The sequence below is a fragment of the Platichthys flesus genome, chromosome 21, assembly GCF_949316205.1.
Source record: "Platichthys flesus chromosome 21, fPlaFle2.1, whole genome shotgun sequence".
Lineage (NCBI taxonomy): Eukaryota > Metazoa > Chordata > Actinopteri > Pleuronectiformes > Pleuronectidae > Platichthys > Platichthys flesus.
The window spans coordinates 3,537,822-3,561,590 of NC_084965.1; the positions used below are offsets into that span (position 1 = coordinate 3,537,822).

The 23,769-nt window shown below is 43.5% G+C and overlaps 1 protein-coding gene across 2 annotated transcripts in view; it reads left to right on the top strand.

The window, feature by feature from the left end:
• Positions 1–1,904: 1,904 nt before the first annotated feature.
• The window catches only part of myo3a (myosin IIIA), a 34,945-nt gene continuing 13,080 nt past the window's right edge, over positions 1,905–23,769 (top strand). The window contains exons 1-19 of one of the 2 annotated variants that reach the window (XM_062379011.1): positions 1,905–2,081; positions 2,737–2,871; positions 8,310–8,414; positions 8,573–8,672; positions 11,729–11,805; positions 13,746–13,891; positions 15,843–15,908; positions 16,040–16,195; positions 16,529–16,570; positions 17,182–17,278; positions 17,785–17,901; positions 18,577–18,681; positions 18,841–18,924; positions 19,367–19,569; positions 20,388–20,486; positions 20,596–20,710; positions 21,581–21,707; positions 22,211–22,421; positions 22,778–22,925. In XM_062379011.1, the coding sequence (XP_062234995.1) occupies positions 1,914–2,081; positions 2,737–2,871; positions 8,310–8,414; positions 8,573–8,672; positions 11,729–11,805; positions 13,746–13,891; positions 15,843–15,908; positions 16,040–16,195; positions 16,529–16,570; positions 17,182–17,278; positions 17,785–17,901; positions 18,577–18,681; positions 18,841–18,924; positions 19,367–19,569; positions 20,388–20,486; positions 20,596–20,710; positions 21,581–21,707; positions 22,211–22,421; positions 22,778–22,925 (2,301 nt within the window). In that variant the 5' untranslated portion in view covers positions 1,905–1,913. The remainder of the gene's footprint in view (positions 2,082–2,736; positions 2,872–8,309; positions 8,415–8,572; positions 8,673–11,728; positions 11,806–13,745; positions 13,892–15,842; positions 15,909–16,039; positions 16,196–16,528; positions 16,571–17,181; positions 17,279–17,784; positions 17,902–18,576; positions 18,682–18,840; positions 18,925–19,366; positions 19,570–20,387; positions 20,487–20,595; positions 20,711–21,580; positions 21,708–22,210; positions 22,422–22,777; positions 22,926–23,769) is intronic. The other variant, XM_062379012.1, reaches the window with a different exon arrangement.

The following is a 23,769-nucleotide window of genomic DNA, read 5'->3' on the forward strand; positions in this document are numbered from 1 at the left end:
GCGAGAGATTCAATCTCTGCACCGTAATGTCCGTGTTCGTCAGGTTTATCAGGATCTGGAGACGTTTTCTTCACAATGACTCAGTCAAACTGATGTAAATCATCATAATAATCATCACCAGCTGAGATAAAAGAAAAGCTGGGCAGCAGATCTGATGGGAAACCCGTTCGCCATCCTCCCTGGGCATAAACAAAGTGACCACTGATAATAAAAAGAGGAATGTCCCTCTGTAGCTGCTCGGGGCCTCTGACCAGCTTTCCTTTGTGTATGAATTGGCGTCTATATGGGGAAAGGCTCATGCTGCAGCAGTGCCTAATTCCTGCTAATCCCACCGTATGCCCTACCACTTAGCAATGGGTTCCAATGGCAGCCCTGGTGCAGGGGAATTGCTCATGAGATTAGCCGGCATTAGCTCCTCCTCTGTGGGTCACCCTCTAGGCCGGGCCGGGCTAACCCTGCCGCTGCCTCCACGCCAACCTTTCGCACAGAAATGGATTAATCGTTTTTCAAAAATGTCCCAGGCTTGTCTTTAGCGAACAATGTAAGTTTGATTTGATTTATTCTGCTTTGACTGTGGTTTTGAAAACAGAACTGTGACGACAACCTGTCTACAAGGATTCATCAATGCTGTGTTTGTGTCTTTACTTTACACAGGGACCATCTAGTTGGCTCTAACTTCCTTTTGCACATATTTATGCAAAGATATTTATCATCTTCTTTGTGTTCCTGCAGTTGATAATGTGTATTTCTGTTTTTCTTTTCTTTTTGGATGTACAGCAGCCTGAAAATTGAGACTCTGCTTTGATTGGCTGTGCAAGTAGGAGACACACACCCCTCTCTGAGGTTAGAGACAGAAACAGACATCAATGGGGATTAATACCGATTTTAATAACTCTCAATTTTGCAGGAGACAGTTCTCAGATAGCAATTTTAAAAATTGTATGTAAATGTGATTAAGAATCCCAATTTAGCATCAGTGTTGAAAAATAATTTTCTAGTTTTAAATGTCAAACCCTAAACTATGAAATTATGGAAAACCCATGATGATAGACTGCTGTGATCATCAAAACAGCCTCTGTTGAAATGTGTTTACTATAAATATCATCAGTGTTAAATAAGCCGTTTAGTTACCCCGAGAAATAAACCTTAATTCCACCATGATTCAATTCAAGTGAAAAAAAACACTTAAATATTTAATATATTTTTTCTGTATCCAGTGTCAAGGTACATTTGTTGTTAAATGAAGTTTATTAATCCAACATCTGAGGCACCAATTAATTGATGATGATTTGAAACTACGTACGAGAGTTAATTGTTCGTACAATATCAACTCTGTCAGGACTCTATCACACTTACTGAAATCAAAGCAGAAACTTAAATCGACTCTGTCATCATTGAACGAGATACAGCAAATAGAACTGTAAGTCTATCAAGTGCAGACGGATAAAAGCAGATGTTTATCTGCTGCGTTTCTACGCTGACAAGCAAAAGAGTTTAAAGATTTTAACCCCTGACCCTGATACGACCTGTAATCCAGCAGGTATTTTAACGTGTTCCATATTTTAACACCTCACAGCTGCTGGTTTTCGTTTAGCCACAAAGTTTGAGCTCCAACTTTTCATATACCACTGAATTATTCTCTGGTTTAGTGTCGATGAGCTTTTACTTCGGTTCCAAGACAAAGTAGTGTGTCAGTACTAACCTGTTTACACTATAACAAGCATGATTATAGTTAAAATGCAGTTTCACGTGTGTTTAGCATTAACGTAACAGTTCCAGTACCAACTAGAGGGTTGCTGGTTTCAATCCTGGTTTGGGCTGGGGCCTTTCTGTTTTATTCCCATGCAACGTTGTCTCCCCGGCCGACCTCTTGCTCTTTGTGCTTTTCCCTTTGCAGGAGATCTCTCCTGAAGATGTTTCCACAATCAGGGAAATCCATCGTCTTTGACAACTTTCCAGATCCCACTGACACCTGGGAGATCATCGAGACCATCGGGAAGGGGACGTACGGAAAAGTCTACAAGGTTCTCAACAAAATAGATGGAAGTAAAGCAGCCGTGAAGATACTGGATCCCATCCATGTAGGTTTTAAATCTGGATATCCAGTATTAATATACGTTTCTGTACTGTTTTATGTAGTACCAGCTTTATGAGTTTAAAAAATATACCAATAACCCCCCCACATCCCTTACAAATAAAATCAATGAACCCTAAATGGATGATTTGTGAAAATCTCATGTTTTATGGTTGCAACCTGTGATAAAGAACAGTTCCAAGAGACTCAAATAATAATCCTCTATTATAATGAACTATATCAGTACAGGATATATTCATTGTCCTGTAGATTAAATGCAGCAACACTTCCATGTAGTTGAGTTCTGTTTTAAATACTGTGTGGCTGCAGCATACAGAGAAAGAGTGACAGATAATTGCAGCAATTAAGATGAGTCTGGATTTGCTCTCATCGCCCACACTGAAAAAGGGGGGGGTTATACTGACCTACAGACCAGCAACAAGAAAACTCTTAATTTAAATCACTTATTTGCCATTTTTGTAAGAATACAAATATACGAATATTGGTAGAATGTTCAATATCCAGCTCAGCTAATCATAGCTTCCCTGGATTTACATCTAGCATCTATATTTCGAATCCTTCAGATGAATAAAAGGTGATTTTATTTGAAAAACAAGTATTTGTCTGGTCATTTGAACGGATCTGTGTTTCTTGTGTTGCAGGACATTGATGAGGAGATAGAAGCAGAGTACAACATCCTCAAAGCTTTGTCCGACCACACCAATGTCGTCAAGTTCTTTGGGATGTACTACAAGAAGGATAAGAAATGTGGGGATCAGTTGTGGCTCGTGCTGGAGGTGAGACCACTCGTTATACAAGATTAAACACATTTGGCAATAATGGAAAATAAAGATGGACGACAGAAAAGCCGTCTAAAAAGTGACATTAATCAAAATCCAAGATATTTTGGCTTCACTTTTTTTTACTGTGGTAGGAAGTGGAGACACGTCGTCCATCTTTATTTAACCTCCATCTGTCATTGGTTACAACCCATGTAAAATAACTAAGAACTTAAATAGTCTCTTTACCACGGTGGTGTCGTGCAGACACAATCGCAGATTAAAGGTCAGATTGATCTTCACACCTTGTTACTCGCCAGGTTGATGCAGCGGTGAACAAATCTGGCATGGGATTATGTTACACTTTAAGCTGCAAAGAGCAGTCTACGGGTTTATTCATAGGCCATTTGAGGGATTTGGTCACAGCCCAGTTAGCATCATTGACGTAAATAATCTGAAAGCAAAAGAATATTGTTTAAAGCCGGTTGTGCACTTGGATTTTGTTACCCCCTCAATTTGCCTTGCTTGAGGTGGTGCTCTGCGTTTGACTGGTTTCTTGAACCTGCTCCCGGAGCAGTGGTGACAGGTGTGATCATGTGATATGTAATGTAGGAGTTCAAGGGGACCTTGGTGCTGCTGCGGCTTTCTGTACATCTTAGGGGGGGAAAAGGAAAAGGCCACATGCCTCGAGGGCCCGAGTTCTTCATCTGTAATATTTCATTTCTGCTTTCAAGCAATTTTGAAATGTCAAGTCCCAGAGAAACATGTAGTGGAGGTCGATGGAGGTGTTGGTGGGATCCAACACGATGGAGGCCGGCTGGTAATGTGTGTTCGTGCTCTGATACAGAGCAGCACAAACCTGCAGACGTCTGATAAACATGGTCAGCAAACCTGAAGACATTCGATAAAAATGTGTCCACAAGGTCTTTTGAGTGTTTTTTTTCAAATAAAATGTAATGTGGCATTTTTTTATCACGGATCTAGGGATGGAACTATTTGTCCACCACTTTAGTCCAAATTGAAAATATGTTAACGTATATTGTTTGGATAGTTATGAGGTCTTGTAGATACATGGTCCCCAGAGGATAGATCTCATTGATCTTTCTGATGCTACAACTTTTCCTCAAGGGCTAAAGTTAGTCTGGATTTTCTTGGTTCAAAGCGAAATACGATGCTAATGTTAGCATGTTAAAACTCTGCAGCAAAATAGCCACTGTAAGCAGCAACTTAGCATGTAGCTAACTGCTGTGTCTGTTGAAAATGAATTTTCACCTTTGCTTTGGATTTTGTGAACATTTCTATTTTCTGCTTATCCTTTAATTCCACTTCATATTTAAATATATCCCGTTCTCCAACCTGCAGTGCTCTGAGTACCTTTTGTCTTTGAGTCTCAACAGCACTTCACTCCGATCGTTCCCTTTTTCTCTCTCGGGTGCAGCAGAGCTGGAACACAGTGTCCATATTTCTGTAATCCAAGCTCACTGGACCTTGCATCAGCAGCGGCAGTGTTATGTTAACCCACTAGATGGTTTTCAGCTCTGCAGCTTGTGTTTCCTTCACTTTTCATCGCTGCCCTTCCTCCTGACCTTTGCAGAGGACCCTGCAGTGACTTCACTCGGATATCGAGTGCCGTCTAAGATGCTGAGCGATTATCTGCTAACAGTAAAACGGAAACCTCTATGTGGTTATGATCTCATTTTGCGCTGCAGTGACAGACTTCTTTAGTCATTTAGCTTTTTTTTTTCACGTCAGGACTCAATTTCTCAAATTCCAATCTGGACTTTGTGGAGTTTACTCAGCTACTTTGTCCTCTCCCTCTTTCCTCCTCTCAAAACTCCCCATGCAAAAATATGCAGCCTGCAGTCCAAATCCTGTGGCTAATCCCGAGGCTGGACTCACCGCCCGACAGTTTAGCGGCTGGCTCTGTGGGGCAGAAGTGAGTGTTTGTGGGGCTGAAGTGTGTGTTTGTGGGTCTCTGAGGTAGATGCACACTTTAGCAGTGAGGAGACCGGAAAGCTGGAGGATGAGCGAGGAGGTCGCTCACCATGGTTACTGCAATTTTCCATCCTTTAGTTCTGCTGAGGAGCTTCTTCTCTGACTGCAGGAGCACAACTCACACAAATTGCATCCTCCACTTTGTTCGCCGCTCATTGGACTCCGCCTGCTTTTGGCTTTGCCTCTGTAGTTCTGCTCCTTCATGATAGCGGATGCTGCCTGAATGAAGCCTTAATATCTCCGCCCTGAGCTTAGAAAGACTTCAAAGGGAGCGATGATGGGGGGGGGGGGACTTTTATCCTCTAATTGGAGATGAAAACATTATTTAGATGCAGGTTTCAATTGTGAACTGCCGGGTTCCAGCCACAGACTCTTGTTAAATAAAGGCCAGTGTTAGTTTTACCTTCATGGATGAAAGTCAGTATTTCTGCAAAATCAAAATTGCCTTATTTTGTGCTCATATTGCATTTTTACTTTGAATTTAGATTGGGTACTGGTTTTAACTCGTAGAACTTCTACTCCTAGTATAAACCAAAGGGTGCAAGGCTGCTAGAGAAGAATTAAGTTGCAAATTTGTACATTAATATAGAGATTGACAGTTTTCTTTGCATATATATTTCCATCCAAACCAAGCTTCTTTACTTTCTATCCCTTTGCTTTGTCCTCTCTCTTTGATGGACACAAAAAAGTCAAAAATAAACCTCCCCGTGCTCGTCCTGACCTCTGCAGTCATTAATCGACAATGAGGTTTAAAAAGCTATTCCTTGTTCGGACTTTTCAATAAACACAAGGCCGGAAAGCAGACACCTCGGCTATTATGCTCCTGTAAGCGATAAGGCCAGAGTCACAATGAGCTCTTCTCTCTGGAGACGATCCAGCGTGTCTCACACACACATACACACTCCTCACACAAACACACACACGCTTTCACTGTTGTTGATGCAACTAATCTGGCAGTAAATAAAAAAATACTTTACAAGGAAAGATGTACAAAGTCAGCACCTGCGTATTTTAAAGGCCGTCATTGTTGTGTGTGTTTGTGTGTGTGTGTGTGTATGTGTTTTGTTTCATCTTTGCATTTGTTTCATCCACTTCTTTTCCTCGTCTTTGATCAACTACTTTCATTTACATGTCTAAACAAGCACCTGACCTCATTTGTATTGGAGAACATGCCGCTCAGTGTTCCATGTATTCAGCTTATTCTGTGAAAATGAATAATTCAGAATGTCCACATGCAAGATGCACTTGTGGATCTTCACTGTTACACTTAGAAGTTATTTCGAGTTATTTTAACTAGTAGATATAAACTGTTTTAGTTCTTCTTTTCGTAAAAAGTTAGAAAAACTGGTTTAATCCATAAAACCTAACCAGGTCTGAAGTTTCATGCATCATCTCCATTTGAGTCGTCATCTGAAATAATGAATGTCCACGTCTCTCATCACTTTCTGGACGTGTGCTCTGTGGCGAAAGTGAGAGCGCTAACGTTTAGCTCAGTTAAATCTAGGGCACGGCACCTCTCATTAATATGGATTTGTCCGTCTGCCCTGTGTAATTTAATGATGACAGGTGATATGGCAGCAGAGATGTGAACTGACGTCAGGCTCGGCTCGCTGTCTGAGGAAGCCTCGGCGGTATTCTCTACGTCTGGTCTTAGGGAGGAGGAGTGATTAAACTCCCCGTGTGGCAGCTCAGATACACACCATCCATCCTGCAGCAGGGCTCGGAGCTCCTGATGGAGAGGTGGATTGATCGGCAGATAGAAAACAGACATGCGGCTCGAGACGCTGCTGTTTCAAGGTCACAACACTTGCTTCACTCTCAGCTTTAAGAGAAGGTGAAGTGAGGAGGCCGTCCAGGCATAGAGTAGTCACAGGGCCCCTGGGACAAAGTGTAGAGTGACTTAAGGTTTGTTGTTGGAAAACCAAAGACACGTCAAATGACCAAAGAAACAAAACTACTACAGTGATGATACGTATCTTTCTCCAGATCAGATTTCAAACGTATTTGGTTCCCTAAGGTCCAGGACCCATCCTTCCACCAAGTGCCACTAAGTCCTGAGCATCCACTAGCCTCAGTGTCTGCCTCTATCTTCAAGGTCTTAACTTGATCCTTCAGGAATCTTCCAGCTTCCTGCGTTTAGCTCAGTGTCACAGAAACACAAAGTATGTGCAGAGGCAATCGAGCCGTGTGTGGTGGTGGTGGGGGGGGGTACTAGCGTGGTGACAGAATGGCTCCCTGTTCGGTGATTTGAGCTCAGGAGCAAGAATATTCTGTCCATCGATCAGCACGTTTAGTCTCGGCTGGATTGCACGAGGATCCGTCCGTCCTGCACCGGCACAACACTCATCTTCCATCCAGGGCCACTGTGTCGTGTGATTTTTCAAAACCATACAAGCACAGAGTGAGTAAACATCCTGCCTCCGCTAGCCACCCTGGGAAAATAAATATCACGTCATGGCGAACTCGTGCTGCGCTCTATCATTTTAAACCCGTTGAAAAGTGGAACAGTTAAAGTTATTTATTTACGACCCTTTTCTGATATGAGCTGCACATTTCCTTTAGTAAGCTCGCTGCAGGGGAGCGATTCTCATCCTCCGCTGCGTGTGTCTAATGCCTAATTAAGCTTTCATTATACAAGTGCGGGGAATTAGTGTAATTATAGTACATCAGGAGTTATGATGGAAATATTCCTGCCTTGAACAAAATGAAAAAGAGGGATGCATTTGTGTTTACAAACAGCGCTCAGATGCAGAATCTCAGAATTTTCTGTTCCCTTCCAGCTTTTCTTTTGCTGTGACTGGCATCTGAATGTTTTTTTTTTTACCCCCTATAGCTGCGGCATCTCCCGAAGAAAGGCCCAAATTACTGGTTATTTGTGTTTCCATGGTAACCTACTGGGTAATTTTCTGCAATTTTCCAGGAGGCACTGCTATTGATGCCGTTGATGGTGGAGTCCATATCTGAAAACATTCTGCTGCCAGAAAACACACAGAATGAAATGTTTCTCGCTGTGTGAGGAGGACATGCAGATTTCTACCTGAATGTGTTGTTGTGTCTCTGTTATGAAACGTTTGGCTTTAAAACTTGCGTGTAATTTTTGGTGCAGACCTGAAAACATAAGAGGAGGCAGTTGCTTTGAAGATAGTTTGTGCGTCTTTAATATTTACCCTGTCATCACAGATTAAAACCTCCTCACAAACTGTACATTCTCTCCACGGGCACCGTTTCCACCTCCCACTAAGCTGCCTGAGGAAGATAAGCCGCTGAAGATCGACAGAATTACCCTGAGCGTCTCTTTCCTCACTGTGAAATCTCCCCATCAATACATCTCCATCCTGTGGAGCTCTGCGTATCTAAGATGTCCCAGATTTCAGCAGATTGTATAAACTGAGCTATAAGTGCTGAGTCATGCTGAGGTTTTTCATTCATTGTCCTGCTCTCTTTGTTTTGTTTTTTTGCAGCTTTGCAATGGCGGCTCGGTGACGGATCTGGCCAAAGGCATGCTGAGGAGAGGGGACAGAATGGACGAACCCATTATTGCCTACATCCTGCACGAGGCCCTCACGGTAAATCTGGCTTTTTGCAGGAAAGGGGGGGGGGGGAGAAAATGGCGAATTGAGCAGAACGACTCCCAGCTCCTTGAATTAATGGCTTCAGCAGAGGGAATGGAAACAGGGTCATTTCTGCAGGCAGGTGTTAAGTGTTCCCTCCCTCTTGTCCACAGGGTCTCCAGCACCTGCACGTCAACAAGACCATCCACCGCGACGTGAAGGGAAACAACATCCTGCTCACGACGCATGCAGGGGTCAAACTCGTGGATTTTGGTATGTAATGTGTCTCGTTCATAGACAGATGTATAAAGATGGCACCCCCAATAGTGAAGCCACAGCGTCTCGATCGCCCCCTGGTGGCTGGCTGCAGTATCAGTCGTTAACTCCTCCATGGAACTTATCAGTTTGACATTTGTGTTGTTAAAAAGTTCGTAGCAGCGGAGGCTAAATTAAAGTGACGTTGTCGATCATGACATCAATGATTCTCCAGTTCCGGGTTCTGAGTCAAACTCCAAACTCACTTTTTGACTTCTTTGAAACTTTCTCATCCACGTCTCGTCTCTTCCCCATTAGCTGGGCCCAACTGGTCGAGGCAGATGGCGAAGGGAGAGAGGGAGAGATTTCTGTCAACAGTCGCCCGAGTGCTCGATCATTGTGGGAACTGTTGGGTTTTCTCTTTGTTATTATTATTGTGATTTCAAACTGCACAATTTAAGTTAAATTAAATAAACAGCTCTTTGTCCAGCAGCAGTAACTTTTACAGTTTAAGAAACAAAACAGCAACAGCATCACAACAGGAATCGTTTTGACAAAGACCGACATGAACCCCCCGTGGCTTTTTTGTACCATCCTCATCCAATCAGTGAAAACCGTGTTTGGCTCTATTTAACAGAAGAGGGTCAAACACATTACCTTCAGCCGCTTGCCAAATAAATTGTGCCACTAATTAGTTTCCTTGAGGTCTGGGCTACATTTACACAAACCAACAAGGTTATTCTTTTCCATTACACCCCATCTTTTCCATTATGTAGCACACAGCTTATTAGATATTGTGGCTGTTTGCTTTTGGCTTTTCTTAACCAAATGAAGCTTTCGCAGTGGCACCCCATAGTTCCTGGATCGAAGGCAAATTGGTTGTGACTATTTCCAGGAGATGACTCACCCCACTTTTCCTCAGGGGCTGAACAAAAAAAGCAGCTGCCTGTTTTCATTACAAATAAAATCCCCACTCAACACGTGCGTGGGTTTCTATTTATTCTGCTAATTGTGGGCTTCTCTTAAAAGCCTTTTCCCAACCACGAAGCACAAAAGTGCACAGCTTTTACAGAGGAGGGGGAGGTGGAGGAACTAATGGAATCACTTAGCATGTGAATGTGAAGTAGCTAATATGGAGAAGGGCCAACCTTTACCTCCAGAGGAGCCTTGTCCTCCTATATCGCACCAGTTGTCAAAGAGGTAAAGTGTTCAGATCTTTGCAGATGAGCAAAGTTAGAAAACAAATTACATAAGAAAAAGCAAAATAGAGATTCTGGCTTCAGTTGTAGGGAGATGTCATTGCTCCACTCTTTATCTGTGAGAATAACTGAGCAAACTGAGCAGATAAGATGTCACAAAAATGACTCTAAAATATTTTTTCTTGTCGGTAAGTCTTTATCGTTACTGTCTGTTCAAATTTGTACCAGGATGTCATCAAAAAAAGCAAAGATAGCAGCAGTGTAGATATAAATACATAATTAGCACAGGACATAAAAATGCGCAAGAGCTTGACAGAGTGACGAAGAAGGTCCAGCTCGTGCTTCGCTCAATTCTACACAACCCAGGCGCTGCGTCACACTGACATCAATGGTTTATCTTGCGGGATGGGGGGGGGGGCACGCAACACACAGAGCCATTGAGGAGATCAAACCCCCCCTCGCAGTGACTCATCACCGGCGTCGAAACAGAAGCTGCAAAGAGATGGACCCAAAAAAGAGCAGTGGAAGAATGGAGGGGGGATGGGGGGGGGGGGGGGGGGGTCCCTCATGAATATTCTAATTGACAGCGTTATCTCTGTGATGATTATTAAGTGTGGCCCACCAGGCTCCACTCGGGGTTAATGTAGTGGAAAGAGAGGGACGGTGAGAGCTTTAATAAGCGGCTCTTTATGTTCCTTTATCCCGACACATTGATAAAACCTTCATATATGTGAATTGTATGTACATATATTATCGCAGACGTGTGTTTTATCAGATCACTGTGGGTTTCATGTTTCTTTGTCGTGCATGTGGCTGCGTCCAAGTAAGACTGTGGGTTTGTTCTCGCTAATGCAGGTTGATGTGTTACTGTGAAGCGTCTTTGTGTGTTTGTGTGTGTGTGTGTGGGTGGTGCACATGATTCTAATCCCTTTAGATGTTCGGTCACACAACGGTTTTCCTCTGCATTGCTCATCCTGGCATTTCTCTCCAGCCCCGACTGTAACCGTCATCACGTTATGTACTGTACCGGCAAAAAATATGCAGAAATATGTTGTTGCTGCAGATCTACAAATGATCTCTTCATTTCCTCTCAGCTTGTATCTACTGAAACACAATTTAACATATTGCACAAACTGTACGGCTGTAATCCACAAACACAATGTGCAGGATACAGACCCTCTGCAGCGACACGCTGTGCACCAGCCGATCACCTTTTGTCTGGAGGCTCTGCTTCTGTCGTGGTCGGCTGCCTCTGCAGAACGCGCCCCGGGTCACATGACCGTGTGGCGTAACGCTGATTTGTCTGGACTGGACCGAAGTCACGATTGTGGGTCAGCATGTTCCTTGTCAGGCTCTAACTAACACACACACTGGAGGACACACTCCTTTCCTCTGCAGTCTTATTTATGCTGAATTTATTTACCTCTGACTCGACTGTCACAACATGACTTTCGTCCCTCTGGTTCTTTATGCAGATAATTCTAATATAAACCAATGAATCACATGATATCTTGTTTGGAGAGAGAGAGAGAAATGTCGTCTCCAGCCTGTTTACAGTCAAACTGTATTCAAATCTTGTTCTTGAGATGTCTGCATGGTTAAAATCACCTGTGAGTCACACAAGAATTTGTAATTCAAAGCAATCAATCATTTGGGTGAAAGGAGGGGAAAAGGCGGCGCAGCTTGGGTGTCTGTGTTTTGTTTTCTCTCCCAGTCACTATAGAGACAGCTCCATCAGTGCTCATAGGAGACCCTAGAACCTCCTGTTTCCCTTTCCACCAGGCTGATCTCTGAGAAGCAAGAAAAACTCAAAACATGTCAATGAAGTTATTGAGACTGCAGAGAGAGGCTAAAATGTCTCCTCCGTCCCTGCAGGTGTCTCGGCCCAGCTGACCAACACCCGTCTGAGGAGGAACACCTCCGTTGGAACTCCCTTCTGGATGGCTCCCGAGGTAAAGTAAAGACCGGCCTATAAACTGTTCCCTTTCCACTACATTAGCCCGCAGCAGATCCTGACGGGCCACAGTTAATAATCATCAGAGAGATAACACTGTCAAAAGCAATGTTGGAGAAAAAAAATGGAATGGGCAGCCTCCGCCATTCATCTGCGATCTAATCACGACTCGTTGCACCTCCACCCTCTGAAGTGCACATCGAGAAACCGTCCTCAGGAAAGTCCCATCTCGGGTTTTTATGGGATGTTAATGTGACTTTTCACGTGTTGAATAAAGCTGCAGAATGAAGCGAGCTGAGGTCGGAGGTTATGCTCTTGATTGGAGGTTATTTGGCGACAATGTTGACAGTTCAGTCCAGTTCCTGTGAAGGTGTAAAAACATTACACCTCCATTAAACCACATCTAAATCCCTCTAGATCCAGATATTTATTTGTATCCACTACCAAATTGCACACTCATATATATCAGTTTATCTACAGGTATACAACTGAACCTATAGACAGACAAATGTGAAGGAGGTTCAACGAGTACTCAGAATAAACCTCAACACGTGGGGACATCCCATAACCGCCCGTCTGCACCTCAGCACTGATCAACATTAGATGAACCAGGAGTCAAACCTGAGGAGCCTTACACTCCTCTACACAACCTCGCTTTGTGACCATTGCACCTTTGCTAGTTTCAAATGACGATCTCAATCAGAATCAACATTTTTACATGAGATTTGCATCCTGTGCAAACTGAGTTTTAGAATAAACACTGCATGACGTGTCCGGGATACTGGTATTTTAATCTCATTTGTATAAGATGCTCTTGGGCAGGGCTGTAAGAAAGGAGGTAGCTTGTTGTGGACAGTGTTTGGTTGCAGGGCTTTTTAGGGTCAGGGGTGGAAAACAAGGATCTGCAGTATTAGTTAGTTAGTTGGAGAAAAGAATTGTTTCCTGACTTTTCAAAGAGATTCTTCAGGAGGAGACTTTCCACAGCTTTGGATCATTAGTTTTCTTTCTGAAGGAGATTCGGTTGTGTAACTTTCAGGTGTGGGGTAAGTGTGCGTCTTATATAAGAGCTTTGTGTAATGTTTAAACACTTTCTGTACTTTAGGATTTGGTTGAAAGAAGCTAATTTCAAGTCGTCTTGAGGTCTGATTTAATTGTTGTGCAGAGACATGACAGAACACAGAAGGACTTCGAGTTTGTTTATGAAATGTGACTGTGTGTATTTCAGGATGTCTTTTTGATAATGATTTATCTATTTATGATATGTCTACACATTGTACATTACTACATGGCTATTGGGAATTGGTTATACAAATCATATTGATTTTAGCCATTTGATAATAATAGTGATTTAGTGTGCTTGTGTGTCATTGTGTGTGTGTGTGTGTGTGTGTCATTGTGTGTGTGTGCACATGCCACCCACTCAGAGATGATTCATGCTGTCGATTGTTACCATGTTGCCCTGAGGACACTGATGATTGATGTGTTTGAGTGTGTGTGTGTATGTGTGTGTGTGTGTGTGTGTGTGTGTGTGTGTGTGTGTGTGTGTGTGTGAAAGAAAATAACATAATCCAATATTAATACATGACTATACACAAATATTGACTCTTTTGCCCCAAACTTCCCAACTTAAACTCTTGTATCGAACAAATCCTGAACAATTCACTGAATAACAGGACATCACAGATCTCATGTTCTAATCTTCTGTTTGTGAAATGAAACAGACATTGTGTTAATTCTGTTTGCTCCTAAACAAATGTTAAATGAAGATGTGATGTGATTGAGTGCAAACGGGTCGATGGATGTTGGTTGATAACTAGTTCCAGCTTTTGCACTGAGAACTTCAAACGTACAAACAGGACTTTATATTATATTATATTATATTTATACCATCTGTGTAGCCGTCTTTGTAATTTTCTGTTGTACCTGTTCGTGCTCCAGGTGATAGCCTGTGAGCAGCAGCTGGACTCGACCTACGATGCTCGTTGTGATGTTTGGTCGCTGGGCATCACCGCCATAGAGCTGGGAGACGGAGACCCGCCCCTCTCGGAACTGCATCCAATGAGAGCTCTTTTCAAGATACCCAGGTGAGCCTCCATCGCAGTCAATCATCAATCAATTTCTTGATAAAAGACAAAGCTTTAATGACACAACCCTTTCTTCATCAGCAGAGGGGATGTGTTCATTGCATCCCTCCTGTAGAGAGCAATGTAAAAACAGGATGATGCATCGTGCTCCAGAAAAAACATGTCCTGCCCCCAAACCCAGCCATTTGCTTTTCTATATAAACACAGGCAAAGTGCAGTCTATTCATTTCAAATAGCCTTTTTCTGCTCATGGAGGCTAATCCCTAAACTACTCCCCTCCTGGCTCTGTGCCCATCCGTCCTGTGTGTGTGTTTGTGTGTGTGTGTGTGGGGGGGGGGGGGCACCCTTTTCTCGTCTGAGCGTTCTGTGAAGGTGAAACGTAAATTGTTTATCTTCTCCTGATTCCAGTACGAGAGCCGCACAAGCATTTACCGACACTGTCATCTTAACGGCACAGCACTTTGTCCATCACGGCAGGGAGCGCGCCTCACATGCATGCACAAACACACAAAGACAGCTGTGTCATGGCTGTCGTGTGTGTTTGTTCTCGGGGTCGTGCTCCACGGGAGCCGTCACGCCGCCTTCCCAGAATCTATGTGACTGCTGCAGCCAGAGCTGCAGGCCCTCTCTGCTCACGCTCTGGGTTCAGTCATCAGGCGGTCGAGGAAAGAAGGAAAAAGCATCAGCAGAACGCTGAGAGCATCGAGCAGCCCACACCTTGTCTGATTTAATTTAGACCAAATAAATAGAAAAAGATCATCAAGGAGAAAAAAAACCTCATTTGATGTGTTTTTTACTCTTTCACCATCCAGATACAGTTGTTATAAACCTGAAACAGGATCATATAGAGAAATTCAATCCAGTATAATATCCTGTTGTTCCTGCAGCACATCTGCTCCTCATGGTTTATTGTTTACCACAGTCATGCTCCTGCCAATTCACCCATGAGGATTCTTATGTTGAAAAACAGAAACCGTTGTTTTGACCCTGGTCTCCACTTTGTGTTTATTCTGTTCTCATGAGATTAAACATTTTCTTGACATGGTGATTTACAATAATCCAACACAGCTCTCTGATGCAGTGCTCATAAAAAGGATCTTTTATTAGCTGGATTAGTGAGTATTTTGATTAGATGTTTCTGGTGTTATGTCAATCTGAACCGTGGTGAGGCCGATATGTTGAATCAAGTCAAAAAATCACAATCTCCAGCAGGTTAAAGATTGAAACTGCTCTGATCCTTTATAATGTGCCACAGAGATGATTTGCCTTTGACTCTCATGTTGTACAAACTGATGAATCATGATTGGACAAAGTGATTCACAACATTTACAGAAATAAAAGGTTCACTATCTCAGGGTTTGGTGACTCTCTGCCTCCGCGCTCTCCTGTTTGTCTTCTAGATAAGAAAAGCGATTAAACATATCTGATGCATTTGCTCTTTATTTGTTGTGTGATTAAAAGGAGATTCATGGCCTTTACATTAGAACTATTTATTGCTTTCAGAGCCGACCTGGTTCATTAGCAGGCAGAATTGACTTTCCCGGCCAGAAACCTGAAAACAAATTAGTTTTGTTGTTCACAGGCCTTGTTACCGTTGCCCCCCCCCCCCCCCCCCCCCGTTCCTGAACAACACGTCTGTCTGTGTCGATGGAGTTTTTACAAACCTTTAAACTTATAAGATTTGGTCAAACCTGCACCTGATCCAGTGATATTGACTTTTCAGCCGTATCGACACCACCTGGCTGCAAAAGTAAAATTGTTGTTTGTTACTGCTGCTGCAGAAACATCAGTGGACGTGTGTTTTGCAGACGAATTGTTGCCGTGTTCAGATTTAACTTCCGTCCTTCGGCTCAGCCTTTTGTCCCACCACCCCCCCCCCCCCCCCCCCGCTCCACTGAATCCTTTCTCATCTTATCATTCAATTTATCTTTTCCATTCCTTCCTTAAACAGAAATCCTCCGCCTACCCTCCACCAGCCGGAGCTCTGGTCAGACAACTTTAATGACTTCATCTGCAAGTGAGTGCGGCTGCCAGTGGGTTTGTGATGCCTCTGAATAATAAACTTAGCTTCTTCCACTGACAATTCACAACCACATGCTTTGAATACAAAAGACATTCGTTGCATCTCCTCTCCCGTCTCTTCCTCAGATGTCTGATTAAGGATTTTGAGCTGAGACCAAATGTGCTGGACCTGCTCCAGCACGTGTTCATCAAACAGATCCTGGGCAGAGAGAGAATTCTGCAGAAACAATTGATTGAACTCATTGATCTCAACCAACAAATAGGAAGCATTGAAAAAACAAGGTACAGTCCTTTCAGATATCTCACATTTCTACTTGTCGAGCAGCAGACTCATAACACTCGAGTCCTGTAAAATGTTCAAAAGAGACTCCGCCAACCTCCTCGTCAGTGGCTCTTCTTTCCTTAACTGCAGCTTAACTTTAGCAGGCAGTATAATCCAAATTCCCCCCCCCCCCCCTGCTAGAGACTTTACGAGGGCCCTGCCGCCCTCACAGGAACAGCAGCTCAATCCCGCCCCAGCTTCACTTGACACGTGCAGGCTGTACACCAGTTCAAAATGTTGGCCCAGCTCATCCAGACAGTTGTGAAATGTTAATCCTATTTCTGTCGTTCAAGCCATCACGGAAAGACAAACAGAAGCACAGACAGTACTGACAGGTAACACATGCATACATGACCTTTAAGCCACATTAGGACTAGATGGTGACTCTTGTTGTAGTAGTGATGGCACATGTTCTCCCAGTTAACCGAGTAGTTCACTGCTGTTTGCATGCTGCCATTGTTGGAATTGTGTTCTCTCTGCGTCATTGTGTTTGTGTTTTATGTTGTATGGGTGTAGAGGTTCCATCTCTCATGTAGGGGGAACTCACGAGGGAGTCCAGAATGAATGGAAGAAAATTTCGCAGCATTTTGATTTCACTGGAGCCTGTTTTTACTAGAGCGTGGAATATTACTATCAACGCTACCATGAGCAGTGAGCAGGTTTATTTAATGTATCCAGAGGCAAAGAGAGGATGGAGTGCTAAGTGACCTTCTTAGTGATTTACCAATCATGCTATAAAGTGTTATATTTACATTTAGATCTTTATATTTAAGTTATTTAGAATTCGTTGGAAGAGATCTGTTCTTTGCTCGAGCAAATAACATTGGCCGGAATGTGCGCGGCACCATTTTGTGCTCTGCATGCACTGAATTTGAAGCAGGATGAATTATTATATTACATACGCTGCTTATGAAAAGGCTTGGTTGTGCGTCCTTGTGAGTTGCAGGCATGAACGCATCCACACTAAGAAAGGAGGCCACTTGAAGATGCAGGGTGACCCGGACGAGGTGGAGGACCTCGCCACCTTAGAAGTGCTGGATGAGGTAAGAGAGTACGAAAGCAGAGCATCATCTTCCTTAGTTTCAAAGTTGAGGGTGACATATTCTATATTTTTTTTACTCTGGAAACGAAAGAGACCTTTTTGTAACAATCACATTCACGACACCGAATGGAACATCCACGGTATCTTGTAGTTATTCGATTGGCCAATTGGCGGGAGCTGCACAGTGGCACAAATAACATCGAGAGCAATTTATCAAATGTGACACATTGAACGATACAAACAGTCTCAGTTACCAGCGGATATTTCCACCCATCCGTCAAGATGAGTGTGAGGGAGGGGGGGCAGCGCTGTCATGCTGTTGTTGATGTACCTGTCCCGTAAGTATGAAGACGGGAGAATCAATCCCTGCATGACAGGAAGATAAAGCTCTGACGTCACAGCAGCACAGGCCTCGACCTGAGCTAAAGGAGCGTTTGGTTTTTATGCATTCATCTCTTGTAAGAAACTTTATCGGATTGAATAAAGATTGTTGTTTCTTTCTTCCAGAACACGGTCACCGAGCATCTTCAGAGTCGCTATGGAAGAGACCAAATCTACACGTATGTGGGGGACATCCTCATCGCAGTCAATCCTTTCCATCAAATGGAGATATACAACCCTCAGGTCTGTGGATATACAACGTCATGTGTGTGTGTTTTCTTATACGCATGTGTACTCGTGCATTTGGTCACTAATGCATCGAATGTAGCCAAGCATGTCTCATTAGGGCCGGAGCAGCTCTGCAGTCAGCTGCATCCCATATAGCCTCTACTACACAAAACAGAGAGACACAAACACAGACACACACAGTTTCTCTTCCTCTTCCATACCTCACTGAATGTATTGACAATCATTAAGTTTTTCTTTGCCTCAAGTTTGTGGCTGTTTTTCAGGCCTCTCGTCCAGAGCTAAAATATAATATGACAGATTGTACAGAGCAAATATATATGTTGGTGTGTAGTGGGATGTAGCAACACAACTTCCTGATATCATAATATTTTCTTCTATATTCTTGTATCTGTGACATTCAGGTTTAAATTATAGACTGTAAATAGAGATGGAGGCGTCGTCCCCACTTCTTCCCACCATCCAGAAATGAAGGCCAAAATAATAATAAAATGACGCCAGAGTAGAACTATCTAAAATGACAGAAACCATCTTTGAGGAAAAGTGTGTGTCATTTTAGTTTGGTCCATGTCCCAGTATCTAACATGGAGGATGCAGGGTTAACGGCCATTACTGCAACCAGACACCAGGGGGCGCTTGCTTATCTTACCATCAATCCTCTTCTCTTCCCAGGACGCTAAGATTTACATCGGAGCCAAACGCACAGTGAACCCACCGCACATCTTCGCTCTGGCCGATGTCGCCTACCAGTCCATGGTGTCATACAACACAGACCAGGTACAGCACACACATGTGTTACTTTATCACTTTTCACAGACTCACTTTTACCTTTAAAATGTCTGGGTGCCATTAGTACAAAGAAGATGAACCTTGTCTAAAGGAGTCAGTGTTATCATCACTAGTCTTACAGGGATGTGTCTGACTTCCTGTGCGCAGTGTGTTGTGATCAGTGGAGAGAGCGGAGCAGGGAAAACAGAGAGCGCTCATCTGCTGGTGCAGCAGCTGACTGTTCTTGGGAAGGTGAGTTCTAATTGATCCATAAATAACAACATTGATATTATATTTGTATTTATTCTTCATGTGGAGCTTTCATAGAGAATTTCCTGAGGTACAAATAATGTCAGAGTTTTAAAAAACTCAGATCAAAACAATAGAGAAAAGCATCGAAAATAAATATCTGTTTGAAATCTAAAAAGATGTTTAGGATTTCAGGAAATCACCATTTAAAATACATTGTCAAGGATTTTGAACTTCCTATGATGAGTTTGAGTGAAGCTGCAGCTGCTGCCAGTCATGCTTTACAGCTTCCATTTCAATTTGCTTGTATATTAGTGGAACAATAAAGAAAACCAATGGCAATGGCACTTTTGATAGGAATAACACTGTTAGAAAGGCACACAGCAGAAAAGCATCTATACCATTCTAATATTGGGTTTCTATGATGGTTTAATGTTTTCTTCAGGCCAACAACCGGACGCTCCAGGAGAAGATCCTGCTGGTGAACAGCCTGGTGGAGGCTTTTGGAAACGCCTGCACCGTCATCAACGACAACTCAAGCCGCTTCGGCAAATACCTGGAGATGAAGTTCACCTGCGTAGGAACGGTGGTGGGGGCGCAGATCTCCGAGTACCTGCTGGAGAAATCCAGAGTCGTCCACCAGGCCGTGTAAATATCACCTCCTGCTTCCTGTTTGTACTTTTTCCACAAAAGAAACTTAAATTGAATTTGAGTCACGTCTCCTGTCGTTTCCTGAAAGAACATTGCCACAGAGGTTATTTTGCTCTGCTGGCCTGGGATCAGTGCGTAATGACCTATCTCCGTCTTGCACCTCTGCTTCTCAGTATCAAACTGGTGGCATTTACCTTCCAGCTGCACTTCAGTCTATCCATCTTTCCCTTTTATCAAGTGTCAGCGGAACGGAGTGGGTCAAATGGAGGGACTGGCTTATTTCCTGTTTGATCAAAGATTGTGGTCCTGCAGGTGTCCTCAGAGGAAGTTCAGAGACAGACTCAAGTATTTCATTAGGAAACAGACATGCGGGTCGGAGAAGGGTTCATATGGATCCGTGTGCAGCTTCACTTTTATTCAGCCGGTTAGATAGTAAATGTTGGGGACTGCAAACAAGGTGGAACCATGTTTGTTCCTGAGGGATGTTGCGTTTTCAGATCTGTTAGGAGCTAGTGAATCATAAAGATGTATAGACAAGATTACACAAAAGCAATACCAGATTATCCCGAAACTTGGTGTTAAGACGTGATTCGGGTCAGGGAAGAAGAACCCATTACATTGTGGAGCAGCTTGATTGAGTTTAAGGGGATGAGCTCTTTACAATTCTTAGTTTTGTCAGTTTTTGGCTTCCATAGAGTACTACTTGTGTTTCACTTATATTAGCAAAACATGAGTCATGTTTATTTAAATATATACTCACAAATCAACATTGTTTGTCTTTATAACCTGAGTGTTCGAGCTGTGTGTTTCGACAGAGGGGAGAGGAACTTTCACATCTTCTACTACATTTACGCGGGCCTGGCCGACAGGAAGAAACTCGCCCACTACAAGCTCTCCGACAGCAAAACCCCTAAGTAGGTTTGACGTTTCCTGGCCCCTTGTCCGTGACACTGTTATTTCCCCTCTCATGCTGCCAGATCCCTGCTCCCCGGTCCTGAGCTCTGCCTCCTCTTTGTACCGCAGGTATCTGTGTAACGAGCACATTAAATTAGGGCCTGACATCGTGAGCAACACCTTCTACAAGGAGCAGTTTGATGCAGTGGAGCAGTGTTTCAAAGTCATCGGATTCACCCTGGAGGTACAGAGCTGCTGCATTGATCAAAGGGAGAAAAGCTGAAATTGGCTTTTCCAGGATTATAGTATAACCTTGATTTAACTCCCATAGTGTCTCACACATCTGCCATGTATGAAAATGTGTTTGCAACTGAAAAAAAACATTTTTGCATGTTAAAATACATCAAATAAGCTTTAAAACCAGTGTATAGTCAGTGAATAAAGGTGTAGAGTACAGCTTATTATAGGGAATGAAGCCACAGGCACATGGAGGCAGTCAGCTGTTGGTATTGTGAAGACTAATGAGGCCCAAAGAACTGATTGCCTCTGGGATCTGCACGTCAATAGCACTTATCCTGTAATCGCTGCTCGGCTGTGCTGGAGGACGAGGCCTTGATTCTGCAGAACGTCCTGTCGCACATGGAATCACAGAACGTGTGTGGAGATTATCTCTGAGGCACTTTGATCTATTTTGAAACACAAACTGAGTCTCACTATTACAGGTGGATTCATTCATCAATACCCCCATCCAAAATATGACATCCTGTGCACAGAAAGGACATTTAAATGTTATGTTGTTGTTACTGAGAATGAAAGTTGTGCGAAGGTTTTGAGGTCACTCATTTATAATTCTGGATGCTAATAATAATCAATTACCTATAGGTATGTTTGTGTATAGTTTGGGTATGAAAGCAGTTATTCAGTAGCTTCCAACTAAACTGGAACATATTGTACCTTACAAAGCAGAACGTTTTCTATCGTGTGGCAACACTGAGTAGAAATTGTACTTGGAAGGTATTCAAGTACCACTGTGTTACATAAAGTCAATAATGCAGATGTAAATATATCAAATGTGTCAGCTCATAAGATGACACTGTCTCCGTTGTGTGTTCAGGAGCTGGGCAGTGTTTACAGCACCCTGGCCGCCATCCTGAACTCTGGAGATATCGAGTTCAGCCCGGTCGCCTCGGAGCACCAGACTGACAAGAGCGACATCTCCAACATCTCTGTGCTGGAGAACGGTGAGAGGGGGCGGGGCCCGGCCGATGACGTAAAAAGAAAACATGACTCTGAGCTTCTTCCCATGCACCCCCCCCCCCCCACACACACACACACACACACTGCCCCCCCCCCTCCTCTGCTTCTCTCCATTAACTCTGCAGAGAGCTCCAGGTGCAGCTAAATATAGGAAACTATTGTTCTGAAATAAATCATCCATCAGTGCAAGGAGTTGCACAGACGTCATTACCCAACATACATCTGCACTCTGTAGATTTCACAGGACATGACTTTCCTAGGGCATTATGTTTTCTAAATCTAAACATTTCTTGCGACAGGTGATTTACAAAGCTGCTTAAATGACGTCAATCATTAATGAGCATAAACATGAATGTTTTTAGTCGTGAATCCAGAGCATCACTTTCTGAATGAAGACAGACAAAGTTAGCCCATCATGCATGTATGACCTGGACACTTTCCACTTGACTTTCATCCCCATTTCAAACCTTATCTGGTTCCTCCACAGCGGCCTCGCTGCTGCACATCCGCTCCGACGAGCTCCAGGAAGCCTTGACCTCCCACTGTGTGGTTGCCCGGGGAGAGACCATCGTCAGGCCCAACACGGTGGAAAAGGCGGCGGAGGTGAGGGACGCCATGGGCAAGGCTCTCTACGGACGCCTCTTCAGCTGGATCGTCAATCGCATTAACTCGCTGCTGCGGCCCGACAGCCAGCAAGGGTGAGATAACAAGAGAGAGAGATAGTGATGGTGTGTGTGTGAACGTAGAATGAGGTCAACTCACAAAGTTTATACCCGTATGTATGAGAAGCATGAACGAGTATGATTTAAAGTTTTTCTTGGATCACGTGGAATCTAATTTAATGAGTTCCTCCTTGAACCATCGCTGCTGCTTCTTTCCTCCAATATTCGTGGTAAACACAACCTCCTTTGCAGAGGTAAATCGTAGATGTATGAAAAGAGGTGATACCTGGACATTGCTTTATTTATTCTTGAGCAAGGCCACAGAAATTATGCTCCAGATATACATTATCTGAACTCTGCTGGGATAACACTTTCATCCCTCTCACCTAAAGAGAGGAGGACAAGGGCCTGAACATCGGCATCTTGGACATCTTCGGTTTCGAGAACTTCAAGAAGAACTCGTTCGAGCAGCTCTGCATCAACATCGCCAACGAGCAGATCCAGTTTTACTTCAACCAGCACATATTCGCCTGGGAACAGGTGAGTCCCTCCGACCCGTCACTGCAATCAAAGATAAAACATCACGAGAGCTTGAATCCCTCCTGCAGAGCATCATGGTTTGCATTTCATCACCTTGGAACTACCTCATTTCCATCTAAACGGAGATAACACGTCATCATTTGTCATCCACTTGTGTTTAAACAGACGACAAGGGTAAAATGTGCTGCTGTCTTTATTTACGGGAGAGCGAGGTCCCCTGTACGCGGCCCTGTGTGTGCGCTGCCTCGGGGGAAAGGAGAGAGAATGGTTTGCTAACGTTAAATGATTTGGTCTCACCCGTGGAGAGGAGCCATAAATCATCCCAAACGAGGGTCAATTAGGAGTTGAAGACAGTTAGCGTCGGACTTAAACTCACTCTGGGGTATTGTTGGCACCCGGCCTGGAAGTATATTTGTCCTCTACTGCCAACATTATATATATATGTAGCATAAGGGAACTGTAATGTGCCACGAGATTAATAGGCAGTAAAATAAAGCTGTTAAAGACTGTACTACCTCATCTATACGTTTCTATACATGCAGTTATATATATATCGTATATCTGCATCTGTAAAGATTTCCTCATGTGGTTCGTTTACTTCACAACATGCATTTCATGCTACAATACGCTTGTTGATGTGATGCTGTTTGTTCCCCTTTGTCCTTTTTCTTCGTGGGATAGAAAAGTCTCAGGGTGGAAATGTTCCCATGTCCCTGTAGCAGCGAGCCCTGAGAGTCAGTCAGCCTGACGTGATCAGGTTAGCTCAACATACAGGAGAGTGGAGGGATTCACTGACTTTGCCCCCTGGACTAGATTCATCTCAATATATAGAGAAGCAGCAGTT